Consider the following 20,723-nt stretch of genomic DNA (forward strand, 5'->3'; position numbering starts at 1 on the left):
TGGGGAGCTGTGGGAACTATCATGACTGACTAGTGCTAGCCTGGTGACTTAATGGTTAGCTTGCAAGTTCACCAACTAAACCCTTCGAGCAGTCACTACGTCACCTTCCAAACAAATCAACGAGTAAATGTCACTTGACACATTTGGGTGAGGGTTAGAGTTTTGTTTGTTTAGGTTGATTGGTTGGTTGGTGGGGTTAGGGTTAGAGTTTCGTTTATATGGATGGATGGCTGAAAAGACAGATAAGATATAATAACAACAAATATATGATGAACAGTTCAGAATTCTCCACTACATTATTGTTACATTGAACCATTTAAAAGGTATAGATTGCAGCATTAGAGGGGTGCAGAATAACAGTCAACAGAGTCAAAAGAACATGAAATTCTTAGTATAGAATAATGTATTCAGATACAGAGATCATGAGAGATAAACAAGAAAAGAATGAGAGATAAATGGTCAATACAAAAAGACAGATAAACAGATGGTGAGACCAAAGAAGAGTGTGTGAAGACCAGATATAGACAGAATTGACAGGACATACTGTACTTCTGCTGTGCTGTGATGATGGATGATGGATAAAGACATTCACATTTCCAAATGCATAAAAAACACTAGAAGCAAAAGAGCAGCTACAGTGCCCTTTATACTAAGACGCATGGTGTACTTAAGTGAGATGACTCATGAATTCCGAACTTTGAAACATTTACTTATAGGAGCATTACTGACTTTTGTGATTTGGCTGTTAACAATTTTAGAACTGACTGCTGTGAATACTGAATCAGGTCATTATGGGCAAGATTTTTACCTCATAGCACACAATGAACATGTCTTTGAAGGCTGATCAACAATAAGCTAATTTTTTTTTTTTTTTACTTACTTTTGTTCAACAATTTATTTTTGCATTGAAACCCAAACCATGATTCATGAGTTTTCTGTCCATATTCTGAGATAATAAAAATAAAACAACTGCATTTTGTTAGCATTCAACCTTCCATGAGGTTTTGCACATATATCTACCAGTTTTTTATGGTTTGCACCTGCCATTGGTAACCAATACAATACATGAAAATGCGTACAATGTGTAAGTAGTAATGTCAACTCAAACCCTCAACTCAGAGCAGGAACAGGAATGGCTTTGAATGTGATTAAAAACATCCCTCATGCTTGGTCTCATTTTGTATTCATTAACTGGTGGCCTTCTTTCAATAGCATTTATGCCATTATGAAAGTCACACAAAACCCCAAGCAAGGGCAAACTTCAAGAAGGTAAAGGAGTAAGGTAGCAAATCTCCAAAATAACAATACTGAATCACCTTGAAAAGGATGTTTGGCAATTCCTCTCTGCAAGGAGCCAAAACAGCATGACAATATTTGTGCAAACCCTTTTAAAGCACAAGGGAGGACAGAGTAAACTTCTCCCCTTCCCTCCTGACGAGATTGTCAACAGATAAAGGAATTTTCAATTCCACTTTCCATGTTTTTTTTGCATGTGTCAATTTGCTCTTCTGCTTCTGCTACAACAGCAAATAGATAAGACAGGACCCAAAAAAATGTGTTATGAAAAGATGACATAACACCTGTCATTTGACAGTTTACTATTTCCATCTTGTTGTGAAATGTACAGCGCAACCGGGCTAGAACACAGTGGGAGAACGAGACGCAACACTTTAAGGGGAAAAAGAACTCCAAAACAAGCTGACAGATACACATCTCTGACATATAATCAAGTCATAAAGTTGCCGTGGTGGACGCGGTCGTAAACACTGCCTGTTTACACATCCAGCAGGCACAGTGCAACACTATCTTCTCAGTGAGGTGATGTTCCTCGCCACCTGAGAGATATAAGTCCAATATTTCCTTTCCCTTTAGCTCTGTTTCTGTCAACTCCTGAAAAAACAATCTGTGTCTTTAGCTGCAACATGTTCAACTTTCCTTACCCACTATCTGCTAACTTTGTCTATCCCCCTTCAGTGCAGCAGGTAGTATAATGTGGGTTTATCAGTCTATCTTTGCTGAAAACAGCTGCCAACTACTGTTGAAAACAGGGTGAGGAGTGGAGAGAATAAACCATAACAACAAAACCAAAACAATAAGCTAAAAAAGGCTGAAAGGCTGTATTTACCTGCAGAGTTGAGTAATATTTCTTGTGGATTTGTTACTACAGTACAAGCGGCCCCTTTTAGATGACAAATAATTGTTTAATGGAACTTTATTGAGAATGTGTTTCAAAAAATTTTCACATTTCTATCTATATACCATATTTTTAGTTAAAGACTGCAACTATATGAGACAACAATGCTGACTACTTAATATAGATTTAAAAAATTCAGTTGTAGTACTTCTTTCAATTTATGCTGGTAACACTCACTGATTTCAAACTGAACTGGAACAGAGAGGACTTGGGTGACAGACTGGCTGCGTGTGAGAGACAGACAGTGACGGTAAGTGAAAGAGAACAATAACAGGGAGAAAAGAGATGGCGTGACAGTGAGAGAGAGCCTGATGGTGAGTGAAAGAGAGGGAAACAGAAAAAGAAACAGACAGCAAATGGCTAAACTTCCATGCGTCCAATGGCCATTGTTGCCAGGCAACTGTCTGACCCTGATGCGAATATCGTGGCAGTGTGTGCAGACACACATACACACTCACAAAAAAAAAAAACTGCCACATTGATGAGGCCATACACACCTCCAATGACAAAATACCCTCTCTTGTTATAACTAATCATATAAGAAGTGAGAGACAGCTTCACTTAGTTGAGAGCATTGATCCAACAAGGCTTCAATATAACACCATCACTTTGTCTCCTTTGAGACCTCTGTGCCATCAATATCAACCCATCCTATATAGTCATTCTTATCTCTTAAACAATGACAACATAATAAATCATTTTGTTAAACTGAAAGGTTTGAGGAGAACTCTCAGTCAAGCAATGCGCAGTATAATCCTAGTAACAGACACACCAAAACAGAACAATGACTATATCAATTAAACAGAATTTGCCATAATAATATGCATGAATCCTATATTCTTTTTCTCTCGGGACAGCTGAAGTGTGATTTGAATGTTTTCTTTTGGTTTATATTAGATTTGATGGTCGGTAGTTCAGTTGGTTAACCATTTTGGTCCAGATTGAATTAGCTCAAACACTATTGGATAAATTGCCATGACATTTTGTACAGACATTCATTGTCTCTAGAGGATGAATCTAATTTGGTGATCCTCTGACTTTTCATCCAGCACCACCATCAGGTCAGTTTATCCAATATTTTGGTTTATGACCAAAACAAACTGATGACGATTTCCAACAGCTTCACTGTACATTTTGTTTGCACTTTTTGTGCTTCAGACTGACTGTAACAGCACTGAGTAATGTTGTGGATCTTAATTAGAATTTTCTCTGAGATCAGAAGATTTCAGTGAACAGCCACTGTTTACCATTGACCTGTATGGCAATTGCTCTAAAAACTTGAATAAAGTTGAATAACAATAAAGCTTTAGTGCAGCCTCTCAGAGAGCAGCTGGCAAGTGATTGCAGTAGTTTCTGCTCACAAAGACTGTGAATGCGGCATACAGTATCTGGATTCTCTCTGCCTTTCTGAAAGGAATCCATTAGTGAAATTTATTTTCCTCACTGGGCTTCTCTCTCATCTTCTCCACTCTCTTGTGTTGCTTTGTGTGTTTTTTCTCCTCATTACCTCTGATATGTTTGGACAAATTTGCAGTGCAAAACAGCCATCCTGTAAATATCACAAAATGAACAAATTTCTGGAGAAGGGTTTTGCTTTTGTAGCTCTATGGCCAAGGCATGGTTAATATTTTCTCTGAATCTTGGCAGGGATAAGAGAGTAGTATGGCTTCAATTTAGTTGTAATAACAATGAGAAGAATGTGTATTTTGTGCAAATCTTCAAGACTGTAATATTTATATATTTTTAATATCTACATCACTCCAGTATTAACCATGCTTCCTTTTATCTAATGTGGCCTGTTTTTCCTTGTTTGTTCTCTTCCTGTTTTTGGCTCTTGCTATTTAACTTGCTATTGCTGAGTGAACACATTAAGCACAAGTCAAGAGTCTCGGTCCTGATTGGTTCACATATCCTACCATAAATTTGTCAAAGATGGGAACACGTGCCTATATGAGGAGGTTATATGGTCTGACACCTCCACATCCATGGCAGATACAAAATCGGAATAAAAAGACAATCTCTGGTGCAAAGTTATCTACTGCATTCCCTTAAAATAGTTTACATGGTGTTGGTGCAGCGGCTTGATTTTCCTTCATGGCAAATTCCAAGAGCATAATTACTCTAATCTGCTTGTTACACAATAATAAGTCTATGTTACAGAAAACTGAGGTGATCTCATAAATGATTTATTGAACCCAATACAGACATTTGATAGAATGACAGAGTCTTCCTTCAAACAGGTGTAGAAAAGGTTTGGTTTGATAACAAAAATGTTCTGATCCCGAATAAAGGCATCGAATGTTAAAGAAGTGAAAGTCTTACTGACTGTAAATTTTAATTATAATTTACAGCAAGAAGTATGCACAAAAAAGCATAAAGAAAACAGAAGTGTAATGCCTTTTGACCAGTTGACTATAATGACATGACCAGCTGATTTAAATAGTGCCGCTATGTAAATAGCAGTTTGTGTTTGTAAAACTGCCATGGAGGAAAGTTTCTTATTTTCTTCCAGCTATGGCAGTCCATCTATTTACATTGCAAAACTGGTCACAAATTGCTAAAGTGCAGGACGTACACAACGCAACACATTCCCTCTCATGGTGAAGAGAAGTTAAGTCAAAATATTGCAGCAGATAACTTCCATGTTGCTGGGAAACACAAGGTGCGTAATAAGACAATATAATGCAGGTATTCCACTATATGTACTGTACATCAGCATCAGTCTGTTTGTCACTGACCACAGGCGAGCAAGGGGAAATCATGCATTCATGAACATGCACTGCATACAAATTGAACATTTTAAACTATTTGCATGCACTCCTTGTTAGTCTTTTTTTGTTGTTTTTGTTTTTGCTGAAATGGCTTCACCCTAACCTTATTGCACAGAATGAAAAGAAATCTGTGCTTGGAGACATAAACAACAAGCAACTGAAGAGAAAAACAGATCAAGCACAGCAGTATGCATAACATCATCTGGGTTTGTTGCCCACAGAAGCTGTGGTAAACATGGACACTAGATTTAGTCTGAACATTTTATGTTGTCATTAGAAGAAAATTATTTTCCTATGGTGCCTCAGAAATGATCATCTGCAGGATGTTCCTGTCTACCTGCCTAGCTATCCAACTGTCTCCATTTCTGTTTTTAAACTCATCTCTTTCTCTAACTTTCTCTACTCAGTTTAAAAGAAAGCGTGAAATAGAAAATGCAAATTAGTGACAGAAACACACAGTGTTTGTGTTGTTGACAGATTCCAATACTATGCTTTATGACACATCTGTGTTACCATAATCAGAAACCAAAAGAAAAAAGTTGTTTCTTTCATGTATAGTATGTATCTCATATCTTTGTAAAGATTAACCAACAACATGGATTAAAATTAGAATCTCTAAACCCCCAAGACAAAGGTGACATCAAGGAAAAATTGAAATTCTGTATAATCAATGATGTACTGTACATGTAAAATCAGTTCTGTAGATGACATCAATTTGTGATGTTCAGTCCATTTCAGTGATAGTGTTTCAATGTACTCATTAGTGTACCTACTTTCTCTCTAATCAGTTTGTGTTTTCCTACATTTCCCAAAATGCCTTCACGTCATATGGAATGGATGGGAAAGATTGGAAAGATTCCCATGTGTACGACCTAAAAGGGTGAAGGTTAAAATACTGTGCACTGACAGCACAATATTACATCCATAGAGTTAGGGTTCAATCACAATAAACAACGGACTTTGGCTGTTGTGAGGCATCCCTATTTGCTAGTTGTTCAAGTACCTCCGTATTATGAAGTGCCAAGTTGGAAACATCGGAAAAAAAACAGTTTCCCTGTCGTAATTACGACTTGGAAGTTAGTTATGTTAACTTCGATATAACATGAACATGAAACAACACATTTCGGGTCTGATCACTCAGTCTATGATTGAAGCTCTTGAAAGAAGCCCTTGCTATTTATTTTTTATTAGTTAACTACTGGTGAGACCTTTAACTTCTTCATTTGTCCTGCAAAATCAGGCAGAGTAAAATATCTCAACAACTATTGAATAGACTGCAATGACGTTTTGCACAGACATTCATGGTCCCCAGAAGATCCTAATGATTTAGGTGATCCACTGACTTAACCACTAGTGCTACCACTGAAAAGATTCTTCATAATTAAAAGTTTACTTTTTTACTGACTTATTTACTTCATGTTTAGTACTACTTAGCAAATTGTGGCATGCTAACATGCTAAACTAAAAATGCTGGTTCCTACAATTCCCAAAATGCAACAAAATGATAGAACCTTTCAACCCACCATGCCTGGTCAGTGTCCACATCTTTCAAACTCAACGCATCTAGTTAGTAGCACAGGCCCTCTGTTTAAAAACCTGTAGCTTTCCAGCTCAAGCTGAGACAGTCATGGTGACATCATTAGGGTTGTTTTCTAGGAGTTTGGAAAGCTCCTCCAGAGCCACATAAGCCCTTATACAGGCTACGTGGCACTCCTTGTGATGAAAACTGATCTTCATGTGTTAAATCTGTGATTGCCCCTGTAATTAATTCACTTCACTTTTTAAAATCTTTTTCTCTATCAATACTACCTGCAATTTATAGTTAACACATCAATAACATTAATTAGTGTTATATTGCACAGTACAAAATGAACAATATGAGGTTCCTTGCATGTCAACCAACTGTGTTTTCCTGCTCTGGTAATTGCCAATCAAGTGAGGGGCAATTAGCAGGAATAGCAATAAAAAGGGTGTCATATAAATTGAGGTTCCAGCAAGCAATTTAAAGATGATCTTATTTTTAGCTGATAAGGATACATAGATAATTGAAAATATAAACACACTCAGATATATTTATACTGTGAGTGTCTATGAATATGTATTACTCTGTATACCTCCAATGAAAAGTTCTTAGTGACAAATAGTATTCACATGGCTTGGCTCATGGAAAATTGACATTCTCCGTTTTCCTTTATTATCTTCTGTCAGCGAAGCTGTCCAAACAATTACCATTACAGAAAATGCCTCGGGTTTTCTCAAAGAGACTAATTATATTCTGAAAATGGAGAAAGTCTTGGAAGACCGTTTGATTTGTGTAGCTATATGAGGAAACAAGAGGAAAGTTGTAAAAAAAGAGAAAGATTAGATTACATTAATCAGCCTCTCAATGAGAAAAAAAAGTTGTGGACCCACAGGCTTTTTCATGTTGGACAACCTGCTGATTCAGGCAGGCCTGGCTGCTAAGAAACCTGCTGAGCCAGGGAACTGTAATGTACAGTATAAAGACATGGAGAGATTTCACAAAGACTCCTTCAGCTAATTAACTGCTGCAGTTTCCATTCCCACCAAAACTTCTCAAGATTCAGCACAAGAATGAAAACAAGTATGGGGTAAGTTGTCTGTCTCTTTAAATCTGCATGCGACAGCCTGAGAGAGAGTAAAATAAAAGAACAGAGACAGAAAGAAGCAGATGAGCCACATAAATAATACAGGAGGATAGATACACTTTGGTGAAACACTATGCCAAGTCACTGGGAACATCCATTTCTCTATCACCTTCATCAAACCTTTCTCTCTCTTTCCTTGCCGGAAGGAAATTCAACAGCAGCAAAGAGATTAGAGAAACAGACTTATTGGCCAGAGGGTTGTTTGTTTGAATTTCGGACCATCTGAAAAATTCAGAGTCCTTCGATAACAACTCACAAGAGAAGAATGGTGCCTTTTGTCACCGGAGCTCTATAAAGCTACCACATGGTACCATTTGTATCTTCAAAAGTACAATTATGTAGCTTAATTACTGTGGGGCTGGTGCCTCGTTCAGTGAGAAAACGATTTCGTTGTGGTGCATTTAAACTGTGATTACACATTAAAAGTCATAGCTCAACTGGCACATTGCTGTAACTACTGCATGCTGGAAAAATGGTACTGCACCTTTAGTTCAAGAGAATTTGCAAAACTATTTTATCTGTAAGCATTAGAAACTGGTGAAAAGGTTATTTAGTCCCATGAGAGTCCATTAACTTCCTGTTATAGTATGACTGTGAAAAAAGGTGCTTTTGAGTAGAAAAAAGTATTCCTGTTGTAACAATACCTCTAGTAAGAGTGTGTTAAGAAAGGAAACTGAAGTGTTTATTTATACTGTATTATTTTAGGCATCTTCTCTAAGTATTTACAAGGTTCCTATTGTGGTTCTGATGTGAGGCCTCAAAACTTCTTGACTTTTCATCATTTAGTTATTTATTTATTTACAGTTCTACTCGGCAATGAGAAGCCCTAAAGGAGCAAACAGACTGGTTAACAATCAGACCAACTATGGATACAATCCATACTTCATTTGATACAACACTTCATTTTTCCTGCACTGACATGACAAATGCAAAGATAACCCATAAATAAACAAGTAATTGTGAACAATTACAGATCCCACAATACATCAGTTCCCTTTCACCACAAACATAAGCATATCAGTCATTTTTGACACAGACAAACCCTTTCATGCAATTATCCTCAATTCATCCTCAATTAATGCTATAATCATTTTATGTTACCTATTAAAATCAAACTGACATCACTCATAACATCACTGTTGTGTCTTAAGGAACTAGTTCACTGGATTGTTTCTAGTATATTCGGATGGCAAGTGGTAGAGCAAGGGAGTCTGACATTCTGCTCATTGGCAGGAAATCTGAAAGATCACTAGGGATTCACTAATATGACTTTTTCTACTCATGATACTAATGTTGATACCCAAACTAAGGTTACCAGCTGATACAGAGTACCAATACCAGTGCTCTCTTTTACTCCTTGCATCAACCTCTTTTATATCTTTACTATATCCTGATTTGAGTACAATCAGTAACATCATGTTCATCTTGTACAAACACACACAGTTCGCACTGCACACTCACTGGTGTTGTGCACAGATAGACTTTATAAACAGTGCTGACTTGCTAGTTTCACGCTATTCCTCTGACAGTTGGTAGCAGTAACGTGCCAAGAAATAGCAATGCACCAACAGAGGCAAGGGAGAAGACTGTGAGCAACCAAATAAGCATTTAAAGAAAGTAGGTTTCGAATCTTCCAAAAATCAGCTCTCCAAATGTTGAAGAAATGTGTTCAACACATTTATTAGACCTAAAATATACAAAGAACGCACTAAGATGTGCCACACTAATGTAAACATAACTTTGTTAACAAAACAAAAATCCCCTGGGTACCTTTAATCTGGATCGGTCACCTCTGGCAGATACCTGACCCACTTAAAAAGACAGTATCGGTGCATTCCTTATGATCACCAACTAAGTTTCAAAAAGCTACTTATGACATTAGTTTCAGTCAAACCTCTGACAAGCAAACACTGAACTTTGTTTAACCAACAGCTGCTGATTACAGCTGCTATAATCAGTGTGTACAAGAAAATAATCTCCTTAAGGGAACTTGCTTAGCCTCAATACAACACTGTTCACTGGACTGTGTCAGCATTACAATATGTATTGCAAGCACCCCACATTTCCATACAACACCCCTCATTAAAGGATTTGTTGAGCCCAAAATGAAATTTCTCATTATTTACACTCCCTCAGGTCAGTCAAAACAATACCAAGCATGTTGGTGAGTGCAATTATTTGGCTCCAAAACACTTGTATTCTGCTGCATGAGCTGTTTACACTAACTTTATGATCATTTTTTTGCCCTTTTCAGAACTCAAAAGAACAAACACCTTGGTATTTCTGATTTTCTGATGAAGACTAACATTGAGCTGCACCTGTTAAATCTTTGTGTATTACTGTAAATTGATGTACAAATTGGGCAGGAAACCATTCCTTTAAGTCTTTTCAGGGATCTTGCAAGGTCCTCTGCAAGGTTTTTAACTTCATCATATCAGGATATTCCCAGAAAATCTAACACACAGATGTATGATGTGGTTTGCAAAATGCATTAAGTCTTCACTCTGATCAAAACTATGGTATCATCTCCTCCTCATTATAAAAGATAGGTCATGTAGTTGGCTGCAGCTTTTGCCCTAGGGCCTGTAAAAAAATTATGATTCAAAAAAAGATAAATTAATGCAAGTTAGGTGGCCCACTGAGAAATAAAAGTATGAAGGTTTGTTTTTGGCACGGAATTCTCTCCTTCGTTTGGACTCAGAAATGCAGATCTAATCCCAATTGTCATTTTATAGTACATTCTAAAATTCAGTCAGAGGACCTAAACAAACAGAGAGCCATAAGGCACACTTTGATTCCTCCTAATGCTGGCTGAATTATTTAGGACACCATGCATTAGTTATGAATAGGAACTGGAATAGTTTTGTGCGTGCATGTGTGTATCTGTGAATACATGCATCTTTGAGTGGGTACATGCTTACAAGGGGCTTCTTGCCACTTCAAATACCTGAATAACAGCAGGAGGCAAAGCACTGATCTATTAAACATGCTCTGACTTGTAGAGTCAGAGAAAATAAGAATAGCCCGCATCTATTAAAATTGGGCTGGCAGGTAATTTGGCCCGCTTTTGCTTTTGCTATCCCCTGTGATGATGAGGGTTTGTCAATTTGTTTGTAGGCATTTGGATTCTGGAAAGTCTGGAATTAAAACTTTGCCTACTTGGTTATCAATTTGGGGAGTATCATACATGAGCTTTGTTTTCTTTTGGGGGAGAGCAAATTTCTTTGTCCTTTGTCCCTTTTTTTGTTTGTTTGTTTGTTTGTTTAAGGTGTCTGTTATGTTACTGGAGTTTTTCACACTAGGTTTTGGTAACAAGCTCTAGCAGTGAGTTTGTTTCAGCTTGACCTCTTAAAGTGGCAGTGAAAGTGGGTAGAAGTTGATGTTCGGGATCATGTCCGTGGCTTTCAGGGGGTAACTGCATAGCAGGGGCTTACTGGACCTTCTGGTTTACAGTGAATAAACAATAATAAATAATAGAGTTGAGCTTATGTAGTTACTTGTATTTGTGACCCTACAGCGGGGAAGCTCCAGTTTGTTTGTGTGGACTACCTTTTGCTTTGATGCACAATGGGATTCAGCACTTAAGTTTGTGTTAGTGTCATGTAGTCAGGGATAGGGCCTTGATGCTGACACTCACTTGATGCATTGTCTTTAGTGTTGTGGAGTCAGGGAGTTGGCCTTGACACACACACACACACACATTTGTCATATGTACAAATGATATTAACTTTATCGTAATCAAATTTCTTACAGCAAATGCTGTAGAGGATAGTAAGTTATCTTAGAATATTGAAAGTAAACCCTGGGAACGTGCTTCATTTTTTTTTTCAAATACATCAGCCCAAAATCTCTTAACCACAACAGCTCACAACCATGTCAGCATAAGTTTTATAAAGCAACTCTATTCAATATACATGGTGTAAACTGGGAACTGTGTATTATTTTAATTTGCAGAACTTTATATCTGATGCTATTTGACAGCTTTGTATTTTTATTTTAGATTTGCAGTAAGCTGAGGCGAGGCACAGCAGCCTGTACACTGCTGAAACTGTATCTCTGCTGACAGCTGCTTGCCTCAGCTTTTCTTCAAGCTCTTTCTTACTTCCTATATCTAGGCACTAAATAATAAAGATTTCATAATTGGTTGTAACTGTAAATATAAGAATTCTAAGATGTCTTTGAAACCACACTGTACCTTTCACTCATGAAAGGGGACCATAGTCCAATTTTTGACCACCTGCCCCACCTGTTCTATACCGTCATGCTTCCCATTTACCATTCCTAGGTTTCTTGCCCTATGCAGTAAAGAAAACATTGCCCCATAATGGGCATGATGGTGAGGTCAATCCACAAGTTTACACTCAAAAACTAAGTTTAAACGTTTTCGAACTAATTTTATTTTTTCTCCTGAGAACATGTGAGTTGGCAGATTGTCAACTTTTGGAATGACTTAAGGATTATAACTTAATGCTTAAGACAAATCTTTTTTTTATGTTCTAGAAAATTTCCTCTCCAAGCCATTTCCAACATCCAGTCACTGTCCCACCACTATAGGCTCATAACAATACATTATATACTGGGTAATATGAGTACTTTTACTTTTGTTGCTCAGAGTAGATTTTACTGATAATACTTCTGTACTTTAAGCATTGTGAAAGAAGAACTTTAACTTATAATGGAGTATTCCTATATTGTGTTATTAGCACTTTTACTTAAAGGGGACATACGATGATATGATTTGTGATTTGGTTGGTTGTGGTTATGAAGTCTGATGTCCATGTTAGTTCCAAAACTCGAAGTGAACATACAAAAACTGCGGCCTGTAGGACAAAAGCCTAAGTTTTAGCCTGCTCTGAACGCTTGGTTTGCAATGTTTTTTTTACTTTCCCGATGAGATGATGTCAGCTTGTTGTGCATGTCCATAAATGGCCATCCATTCCATTATCTTTGAGGTTGTCAGCATTGTCCACTTGCATATTCTGTATCTGATTCAGGCTTCCCATCCCCTTAAATGAGAATGCGTGTCCAAACTTTTGACTGGTACTGTATATCTGAGAAGTTGACATTTTGAACAGTGGATTCCTACTACTTCTGTTTGTTTTTACATTGTCAATGGAGCTGGTAGCTGGCCAATCAGAACAGAGTGGGTTCATCAGAGAGGGAGACCTAAAGAGACAGGAACTAAAATGGCCTTTTTTTTTAGACAGAAGCTGAACTGAGGGGCTGCATAGAGCCAGAGCCAGTATAAATTAAATTTTTTGTAAATCATGTTAAGATATTCCAATAGAGCCTAAGAATAAAAATATGGACATGGAAATGTGCATAATATGTCGCCTTTAAATAAATGTTATGAATAATTGTTCATCCTGTGTGTTCTTGGGTGAGACTGAGAGGATAATATGTGATGTAATGTTACTCTTTTAACACTCGCTGCTTGTGAACTGGTGGGGCATCTTGGCTGTTAGTGTCTGTTCTATTTGGCCTGTTTGAGTCAAACCATATATAGGATATCTTGTTTTTGAAAATTAATTTATGCACATTGGATTTGGCTAGGTTTTCAAAAAGCCTGTTTTGGATTGATTCCAAAATTTTGGAAAATTTTGAAGACCTCTATAGAAGTAACCTTTAATCAAAAAGCACAATAAATGTAATGTTCCACTGCAGGTGTAATGGTCCAGTACAGTGCTTTAACTGCACTTAGTGTTTGTGGGTTTTTTCCTCTCAGTTTATTCATTTACTGACAATTTGAGGATTTGCAAATCAACATCTTTGTGGATGAACATTTTAAATGATCTTGAATAAACACGTGATCCCTTTGAAGTGGTTGAGCATTAAACATGTAATCATCAAACAACTCAAATCAAATGGGCATTTTTGGAGGGGCATTCTGCTGTGCTTCATGAATGAACAACAGATTTGTTTTTTAAATGGAAATTCAAATTGCGTTTTCTAATCTCAAGGTTTCATCGATTATGCTGAGCCAGTCTGGAGCTTTGGAAGAAAAAGGCTTCTGAGAGCTTTTTTCTAAGAACAGAAAATCAATTAATACTTTTGAACAAATGTCTGTATAGTAGATCATAATAAGATTTAAAAATGGCAATACATACCAACCACATTCATATACCACACATCTAAGGTACCAGATGGGATTTTTGTTTTTTTTAATCTTCTGTGATGGCTGAAAAAGCAGTAACTGCTGGTTCACAGAGAGGCCTTTTAATCAAGAGGGCACTTGAAAAAAGTGTTCTATTGAAATGAAGCTGAAAACAAGAGAAAATAGCCCCAAAATGAATCAAGTATCTTTAGATTGAAAAGAGAGACCAACCACCAAATCATCTTGAATAATTTAAAAGGCAGAAACATCCTCCAAATATATTAAAGATGGGCACTGAAGGGCATTGAAAGATAGAGCGAGCAAAGTGTGTTTGAGTTAACGTATGTGTGTAATATTAAAGGGCGGAGCTTATTCCCTCCACACACACAGCAGAGCAGAGCAGAGGAGAGACAGTCACAGAGGAAACACTGCGCAGTTGTTGGATGTCAGGTAGCAAATTTGTCTTTGCACAGCCTTCCAAAGGTTGGATAACATTATCCTCAGTGATGGCCAATGCATTTTACCTGTGAGTTTTACCATGAGTCTTGGTTTTTCCTAGCTACAGTAGGCTACCTGTGGTTGTCGATGCTTCACTCAGAAAACAGTCAGCCAATCAGAAGAGAGGGATGTAATGAGTCACAAAACACCCTGTTCTTGCTAGAGCTCCAGAGAGAAGCTTAAGAGAGGAGATGAACTATAAAACTATATTGAGGTAGTTTTTGGTACTTAAAACCATAAAAATATATTCTTATGGATACCAAAACTTCAAATAAAACACTGGAAAAGTGTAAAATATGGGACCTATGTCATTGGCTTTGACTGCAGATTCTAATGTGTGTCTATACATGATGCAAAAGAGGTGTTTAATGGCATGGTTATTGTGAGTGACAGCCTCACAGAGATGGACAACATCTAACTAAGGTCAGTCTAAGTTACCTTGATAATATCCACTGAGCATTGACTGAAACTGATATACTGTAATGGCTGACATAGTGAAGGACAGAACTGTCAATCATGTACTTCGCAGCCTAATTGAAATGACATCTATCTCAAGATACAGTCTGTTGAGCCTTGCCAAGACAAAAATGAGGGACATAAAAGTGTGTGCTGACCTTAACAGGCTGTGTGTATGAGTATGTGAATACTGAATACCTTCTTCTCCTCCTCATCCTGCCTCCTAACCTTTCTCTAATACAACCATAGATTAAGGTTAACACCACTGACACTATAAAACACACTCATCATCCCACCTTGAACCTCTGCACCAAGCCTCATACATACCGTAACCCTCATTCAGGACAATTACAGCTCTCTGCAGAAAGCAGAGCTCAACATGATAAAATTTTATCTTTTCACATTTATTTCTCTTCCCACAGGGTGAAGTAGTGAGAATTCAGCCTTCGGGTCGAAACCAACAATGACAGCATGAGCCCTGAAGCTATAATCAGCTTCTCCTCTGTGGTCATTGTTGTACTATGTGGGAAGACAGAGACTGTTTTTGATCTGCTTTTTGTTTTCTGGGAAACATGAATCAGCATTTGTTGCATGAGTGTATGTCAGGATGGCATATGCTGTAGCTGAGTTGTTGAGTTGTCTATTTGAGTAGGCACCTCTCACTGGGATGCTCTTGAGCAAAGCAACTGAGAGTTTCCTAAACCCCTCCCTGGGCAGGGTTCATCCAATCATAACTTAGTAACCATAACTGGTATAACTGGCCATAACGGCAGACCTGTCACGCTTTGGATTTCTCCACACTTTGAAGCAGTGTCATGGGGTTATAGAGAGATACTCTGTATATAAAGGGATGATAGTTCCTTTTTCCCTCTACAAAACAAAAACATTTAAGAAACAAAGATGTGAGAAATGGATTCAACTGTGGGTCTGCTCTAACATAAGCTGCAAATAGTAGCATGCCCAGCTAATTAGCTTATAACATAACCCAGCTAAAATACACCTATGAGATAGTATGCTAAAAGCCTTTTTTCTTTTGACATTAAAAGTGAAATGTACCATTTGAAAATATGAACAAAAAAGCATATAAGCTTAGCAACTAAACAGGTCAAGTGCATACTGAAGAACCCTTTACAGAGTTCTCATTTTACAACAAGTCATCTTAAAACATTAAAAAACTCAGCTGGAGACAGTGTTTTCAACCAACTCATGAAGTTAATGTTAGCTTGATTAACTAGCTAGCTATAGCTGACACAATCTGCTAGCGACAGATGTCATATCAGCTGACAAAATCAAAAATGAAAAGGCAACTTTGTCTACGGTCAGGGCACTAAAATATAATCCATTTCCCGTTTTTGGTTTCTTTGTCACTTTAGTACCCTGACTGTCTACCACTTAACGAATGAATGGTTATGAAAATGACTGAGAATTGTGAGTGGTAAATCTGCCATGTTATTGTAAACTTAATATGTAGCATGTAAACTTCATGAGGCGTGCAAGAATTGACAGATTGACAGGTGTGGCAACAGTAACTGACTGGGCAGGTCTTAGCGAACAACCAATACTGCAAACCCACAGTTGTTCTATTGGAGCCATTTGGTTGTGCACAAGGCAGCAGTATGGCAGTTCAGCCTTCCTTACAGTAGATAAATTATTCACACTTTTTGATGTATAAAACAGCATAATAGACCGAGCTACACAGGCACTAGGAAACACGACAAATTTCTCTATGTACAGCAGATTGGATATGCTGCTCTCTGAATAGCACACTTACACATGCAGTAACTTACCACCCAATGTGATCCCTAAGGGGGCCATGGGAATCAGACTGAACTTATCTATAAATATACTTCTATGATCTCCGTGTACTGTGTTGGCTGACTCACTACAGATGCCCTCAGGCAAGCCACAGGGATGCAATGAATTTGTAACTGATCTTTAGATGTCTGCCTGAAATATACATTCAATCTGTGGACTTCAGAACTGCAGGAAATGTACCACCATGGTAAACAATGAGTGAAGCCAGGATTCCTGGCTATGTTTGACAATACTGAAATGACAGCATTCTCAAAATGTAAATGATTTCAGGGCTTAGGTATATTAGTTGAGCTGTAGGGTAGCTTATCAGAGCAATGTCGTTGTCTGCTCAGAATTATGCATATTCATTTTTTTGTCTGAGTTCAGACTTCATGTTCTTCCAATGTTAACAAGTTAACAAGGGTTTTTTTCCAGCAAACTGTGATATGTCCCTGAAAATAACATCAAGGCAATTCAAGACTTGTTACAGTACTTTCTTCGGATCTAACATTCAGCAGCTCTACTTGACAACCATTCCTTCTATCAGTGATCATGTGCCAAGGCCCGGTGTATGCTGGCTCATTGACATGACATCCTGGAAACCTGATTGGAACAGATCCATCATTATCCTCATAGACAGTGTTCCTACATTCAACGCTGTGTCCTGATTTGAATACATGACTGTCAAAAACAAGGCCAAACTCTCCAGAACAGTCAAACTTGGCAGGACAATATCAGGCTGGAAGCAACACCTGTTAGCTTATCACTATGATAAAGCAGCTGAATGAATGATAGACAAAATCCTGGAGAATTCATGCCATCCCCCGAATCATCACTTACAGTTCTTGCCTCCAGGGAGACAGTTACCCTTTGCAAAAACATATTTTAAATTATTTCTAGCAATTTATTTCTTTCCTTTTTTTTTACAAAATTGTATCTAACATAGTAGAAAATGATTTTTACTTACTGTTTTTGTAACGTATGATGTGAAAGATGTGATATTGATGTTGATTGTCATGCAAGCTGAAGACGAACTTCTACTTTTGTGCAACAAAGGTGGACTATAAAGTTTTTTCATTTGATTTTGATTAGTGGTATTAGTTGCACCTGTGTTTTTCCTGCCGTGACAAGTCAAAATATCTGTTGTGAAAACGCTTTACAAGACTATGACAAACAATGTTGAGGACGGATATTTATAGATTAATGCCTCTACATTATTTCCATCCATGTTGTCCATATAAAAATAACTTTCTCAAAATAAGAAATACTTGAATTTTCTAATTAAAGTACAATGGAATGTGACCTAAAAATTAATACCTGGTGTCATTTGATTTTTTTTAGCTCTCACTACAAGAGCTTGTGTTAAAATAGCTTATAGTTTTTAGATTTCAATGTAAGCAGGAATAGAGTGCAGTGTCAGAGCTGACATCACCATTTGAGGGATCTGACTGTCAGTTAGTCACTAATGAGACACACCAACTGACAGAGCTCATGAATGTTGCTGGCATACAAGTCAAATGACGTGTTAAGTTTGCGTTGCACTGAGAAGGAGGGTCAATTGTTTTGTTCTTTGTTTTGGACTTTTTGACAATATGGAACTTGATTCAGCTTATTAAAAGTGACATGTACCATTTTTTGTGCCAAACTGAAATATAAAGACAACATCACCCAACCAGCGTGTTGGGTTTTTGAACGCTCCATTATAGAGTTGTGAAGTAGGAGGAGCTATTTCAGGCGGGCACTAGTTCTGGAAGTACAAGTCCCATTTATTTTCTCCATATATAAAATGAGGTGACGGACAAGTGGAGCACTTTGGATCAGATGGACATGAAAGTCTCTTGGGTGAGTCAATGCAAAAGATTAACAGTTGCATTTGAAAATACTTGGTTCTTCTTGTACCTGAAGGTGCAAGCCTGTGTACATAAAAAAAGGTGAAAATACTCACAAAGTGCATTTTGACAAAATGCTGGGGGCACCAGCTACAGTTTACGCTTTTGAGAAAAGTGATGATACAAATTTGCAGCTGAGTGTATTTTCTGATCTGGGTCAAGTTTGGATTAATTCATAAACTGTGGTGCTGTGTTCTGTCCACACTGCAATGAAGAAGTGTTTTGAATTTACTACTGCTCTGATTCATGCCTCTGACCGACTTTTTCTCCATAGCAATGGTGGAGTGGTCGAGGCTCATGGGTTTTGAAGTTTAGATGTGTTCGCCATACCAAACTGACAGACAGAACAGAATTTCTCAAAAGTGAAGTTGAAATAATTACTAATTAAAATTGGTCATATCATAAACCTGTGGGATTGTTACATTATTCAAGTCCCATGTAACATTGAAGATATTCGAAGAAAAATATAAAAATGGGATTACTAAATGGGGAAAACACTTCCAGAATCAGTGACCTCACCAGCATAGCCCTGCACCTTAACAGGATGACATCCTGCAGAATGGGTGAGCTGACCTCCTCCACACGGATAGTTAAATTAAGCCCTACAGCTATCAGTGAGTCAGACCTGTTTCCCCCCCGGGAAGCAAAATTCACTCTCACATAGCTCACCCACCTCTGGGCTTTATGTTTAGCTGATAACAGTAAACATTTTGTTGTTCTCGCTTGCTTTTTCCTTCTATTGTTTCACCCTTTTTTCAGTTAAAAAATGCTCTAAAATGATATATGTTTTTGAACTTTTCTGTTTAGTATTTTGTCTCAAGGAAAAAAAAAACATCCTCACATTAAATCTGAAACACACACGGCCAGGCTTCCAGGATGGGTGCATACTCTAATCCTAACCCTCTCTATCAGGCTTTTTTCAAGTTTATTTTTCTGTTTACTTTGATTTGTTTTTCTGCATTTATTTGTTCTAATATGCTCTATCATGCTGTACCCTGTTGTCACATAGATAGTTATGCACTTAGCGTGGAATTGATTCCTCACGATACTGTATAATCTTCCTTTCATTTGTTGGGAGATGAGATGTGTTTATCAGCTCCTCATCTTTACTGTGTCATCTGCGCAAATTTAGTCTTGCATCTTATCTTTCATTTCATAAAATAAACAAGAGAGAAAATATAATTTCAAATAAGAAACGCAGTGTAGACGAGCATGACAACATTAATATGTATTGTTTACGTGACTTAACGTGTACTGCGTGTGATGACTGCATGAAGAAAGGTTAGTGTCCACTGCTGAAGTTGATTTCAAAGTTAGAAGAGCACCTAAGAAGCATTACACAGGGACAGATGAAGCAGATAGGGAAAAATCAGGACAGTTAGAAAGCCGATGAAAAGAAGCCATCAGAGAAGTTCCAGGTGAGATTTTACATTAGTAGCCAGTGTAGTCCCTCTTCTGATGGCTGAAACCTCATTTTCTCATTGGAGCAAAAGTGATGCCATTTCAGTAAAAGTGGACTACAGTGGCTACAGTTGTAGATGGTTTTGTGATGACATGTAATGATACTTTTTTATTTTCAATCCAGCATATGTTGTAGCAGTTGATGTGGGTATATGAAGGGAGGCTTGCCTGAGTGAGGTCCAGTTCTACCTATCCTGATGGTCATCTCATCAGTGTCTAGCAGTGGGAATGAGGGCTCCTCTGCTTTCTCTTTGAGCACCTTGGATTCAGGGGGCAGGGCCAAGGCAATGTGGGGGTCAGCACCTACACCCTGTGGGTAACAGAAAAAAAAAAAGACAAAGAGGTGGAGGACGTTAAAGTCTGTTTAATGTACAGCAGATTGACACTGACTACTGACAGTACTCAGTTTTCAGGTCAGTTTACGATGTGATCTGACTGTTGCGCATCATATGGTGTTGTGTTATTCAATCAACATGGTTTAATACTGAAAAAGTTTGCAGTGATTTGAATGATGTTGAATGAATGATGGGTTTATTCTATTAACATTTTACCAAAACCACCATCTTTCCCTAACCTTAAAGATCCCCACAGACATGTTTTATTACATATAAAAATACTCTGTTTTGAATAATACTTTGTGTCTGATGTGGTTTGTCCACCAAAAAAGTTCAATTAACAGGTTAAAAATTCTTAAAATGACATTTTTATGCTTGTCCTTCATTGAAAAATCCAGAATCTATCAATATATAAACATTTTTCACATTTCCACATCACACTTACTGGACCATGATTGGCTGATGTCACAAAATACATGCCTCAAACTCAAATTGAGCCTCTTCTCTCAAGGTAAGATGACTTGAGACACACTTGTCTCAAATTCCTCGAGGAACTTTAAATCAA

The 20,723-nt window shown here is 37.6% G+C and overlaps 1 protein-coding gene across 2 annotated transcripts in view; it reads right to left on the reverse strand.

Annotated features, from left to right (window-relative positions):
* LOC122971713 (zinc transporter ZIP11-like) overlaps window positions 1-20,723 on the reverse strand; it is a 132,874-nt gene that overhangs the window by 37,268 nt on the left and 74,883 nt on the right. Inside the window, exon 5 of one of the 2 annotated variants that reach the window (XM_044338455.1) lies at window positions 19,992-20,133. In XM_044338455.1, coding sequence (XP_044194390.1) covers window positions 19,992-20,133 — 142 coding nt within the window. The remainder of the gene's footprint in view (window positions 1-19,991; window positions 20,134-20,723) is intronic. The other variant, XM_044338456.1, reaches the window with a different exon arrangement.

This window comes from Thunnus albacares, chromosome 20 (assembly GCF_914725855.1).
Source record: "Thunnus albacares chromosome 20, fThuAlb1.1, whole genome shotgun sequence".
Lineage (NCBI taxonomy): Eukaryota > Metazoa > Chordata > Actinopteri > Scombriformes > Scombridae > Thunnus > Thunnus albacares.